The 2,704-nt window shown below is 38.2% G+C and overlaps 1 protein-coding gene across 1 annotated transcript in view; it reads left to right on the top strand.

The window, feature by feature from the left end:
- LOC109845835 (U-box domain-containing protein 35-like) overlaps positions 127–2,704 on the top strand; it is a gene marked incomplete at its 3' end in the record, with an annotated part of 15,074 nt that continues 12,496 nt past the window's right edge. Inside the window, exons 1-4 of the mRNA XM_020415100.1 lie at positions 127–752; positions 1,241–1,347; positions 2,419–2,540; positions 2,633–2,704. The exon at positions 2,633–2,704 is cut by the window's right edge and continues 126 nt beyond it. Coding sequence (XP_020270689.1) covers positions 560–752; positions 1,241–1,347; positions 2,419–2,540; positions 2,633–2,704 — 494 coding nt within the window. The remainder of the gene's footprint in view (positions 753–1,240; positions 1,348–2,418; positions 2,541–2,632) is intronic.

The following is a 2,704-nucleotide window of genomic DNA, read 5'->3' as shown; positions in this document are numbered from 1 at the left end:
TAATTTAATATTAGCATAACTTTAGAGAACATACATACACAAATGGAGGGAGAATTTATAGAGTTTCTGAAAAGGAGAAGCCTAAAAGGAATTACAAACAATAATTTAATATTAGCATAACTTTAGAGAACATACATACACAAATGGAGGGAGAATTTATAGAGTTTCTGAAAAGGAGAAGCCTAAAAGGAATTACAAACAAGATTGAAATGTCCTAAACTTGCTTGTTGACTTTCATTTTCAGCCGTTGACCTGCTAGAATCGGTCTTCGCCCTCCCCCACCACTTGAGCTGCCACCGACACGTGGCAGTAAACTAACCACAGATAAAATAACCATACTACGGGGCAAAAACGTCAATGCAGGAGAAAGACAAAATTTCAGGTCCTTGACGGTTACCATCTCCATTTCTTCTCTTCCGTACAACTTCCAAAAAACCTTCAAGAAAGAGAGAGGAAGAGGAAGAGAAGGAGAGAGAGAGAGAGAGAGAATCCATCTCCTCTCTCCCTCTTTCTCCCCTTCAACCTCCATTGTTATCTTCCACCCTCCCTCTCTGTGAAAATGCCGTTATCAACATTATCATCTCCTTCTCGTTCGGGGGGTTCTTCAGGGGATTTTTCAGCAACGGCGGTCGCAATAGACAATGACAAGAACGCTCAGCAGGCAGTGAAATGGACGGTGGATAACCTCCTAAGCAACAATGAGAGGCTCACCCTCATTCATGTCTGCCTCAAGACCGCAGCCACCGCCAACTGTAGGTATCCTAGTCCTAAAGAAAATATTTACCGTGCCAAGCATATAAGACTTCTGAACAAAAGTTTAATTTTGCTACAAAATAATTAAGCGTTTTTTTTTTTCACCAGTATGCCCTTCGAATCTGTGGTATCACCAAGTGTAATGTTTGAATTAACCTTCGTATCTGCGAATTTAATTAACCTCAAAACAATACGTACGTTCGAAGGTAGCTTAAATATTTAACTAGAAATTAGGAGAAAATTGGCAAACACGAAGATTTGGAGATTAGATCAAAAAATACCATAGATTTCAGGGGTATATAGATCGATGGAAAAACCATGCAATTTAAGTGTTCGATAGTCGGAACTTATCATTAAATTCATAACTGAAAAGGACCGCGACATGTAGGTGGAAGTAGACCAAATACAGTTTTGCCCAGCTTGATGTATTATTTTAAGACATCAATACAAAAACATCATGGTGTTTTTCTATTGTGCGTCCTTGCAGTTGGTTTTTCGGTGATTGGACACAGTGCTGAGGCCGCCAGAGAGCAAACTGAAGCAGAGATGCAGCAGTTATTTTTCCCCTTCAAAGGCTATTGTGCTCGCAAAGGGGTATATATCTATACTCATCCCTGAAATACCATCCTTGTTAATGCCATTGTAGCATGTGATATACGTAGGTGAATTGCAGATACTCCACCTGCAGTACATGAAGTGAGTCATTTATTACCCTGATCTATTTTTAGTGCTTAGACCCCATTACGTCGCTACGGAATCGATCATCTCTTTGTTATTTGTACTTGTACCGTAAGAAGTGTGTGCTCAACAGTAATAAGAAGGGGTCCCTCTGCAATCATGGTACCTCTCTGCAACGCAGAAATGTCATTTGACACCCACGTGACAGGTGAGGTATATAGATAACGTGAAGGTAATTTATTTTGGGAACATCGATCGGTTCAAACTGCTAATAGAACAAATTAGGAGACATAAGTAGTCAATTGCTTATTGTGTGGGGGGCATATCTGCATTTAACCTATTTCCTTTCAGGAAAAATTTCCTAAACTGTTATCGTTGATAACACAGAAGAAGGCAGTATGGTTATATGCTGTTGTGGGGAGAGGTTACATTATGCACTTCTGTGGATACATATTACAATACAGTTGTTGACTCTGGAGTCTTAATATCGGAACCTAAAAAATCAACAAGTTGTCTGATTATGTATGATTTATACTGCCATAGAACTATTCTTTATAGAAGATTATTTGATACTCTTCGTATCAACCGAACGGTCACGATTCATTCCATTCAACTCGCAGGCATTGTTGAGTGTCTGATGGCATACAATTGATCCGTGTACAGGTCCAAAACGTAGAGCGGCCAGTAAATTGTTTGGAATTTGGTTTTTAAATATTGTATTATATTTATTGTTTGTTATTTATTTATTATTTGATAATTGTGCAGTTCTGTGATTATATTTCGTTTTACGAAATTGAAATGGTCCGTTATATGAGAAACACATAACATTTAGCATTGTGTATCTACTTTCTTCAGTATATAATGCGCTGGCTTTATATAGTATTTCTGATAGCACATATCTCGGCTAAGCCATGCACTTAAAAAAAATACACAAGTTCTTCATAATCTAATGGCTAAGAGAAATCTCTACCTCTTGAACCCTTTCAGATACAAATGACTGAGGTAGTTCTCGAAGAGGACGATGTCTCTAAGGCCATCATAGAGTACATATCTGCAAACAACATCCAGAACATTGTCGTGGGCAATTCGAACAGAAATGCAATAATGAGGTTAATACAAGTCTTATCCCCTCCAATAATGCATCAAAACTTTCGTACTTCAAGAACTTTTTAAATAGAAGAATTTTTTTCTAACCTTGTAGAAAACTTAAGCCTCCTGATGTACCGTCATCCTTGATTAAATCTGCACCAGACTTCTGTACAGTCCATGTCAT

The sequence above is a fragment of the Asparagus officinalis genome, chromosome 6 (genome assembly GCF_001876935.1).
Source record: "Asparagus officinalis chromosome 6, Aspof.V1, whole genome shotgun sequence".
NCBI lineage: Eukaryota > Viridiplantae > Streptophyta > Magnoliopsida > Asparagales > Asparagaceae > Asparagus > Asparagus officinalis.
Note: the sequence above shows the minus strand (reverse complement) of the source record. Positions and strands in the feature narration are given on the sequence as shown.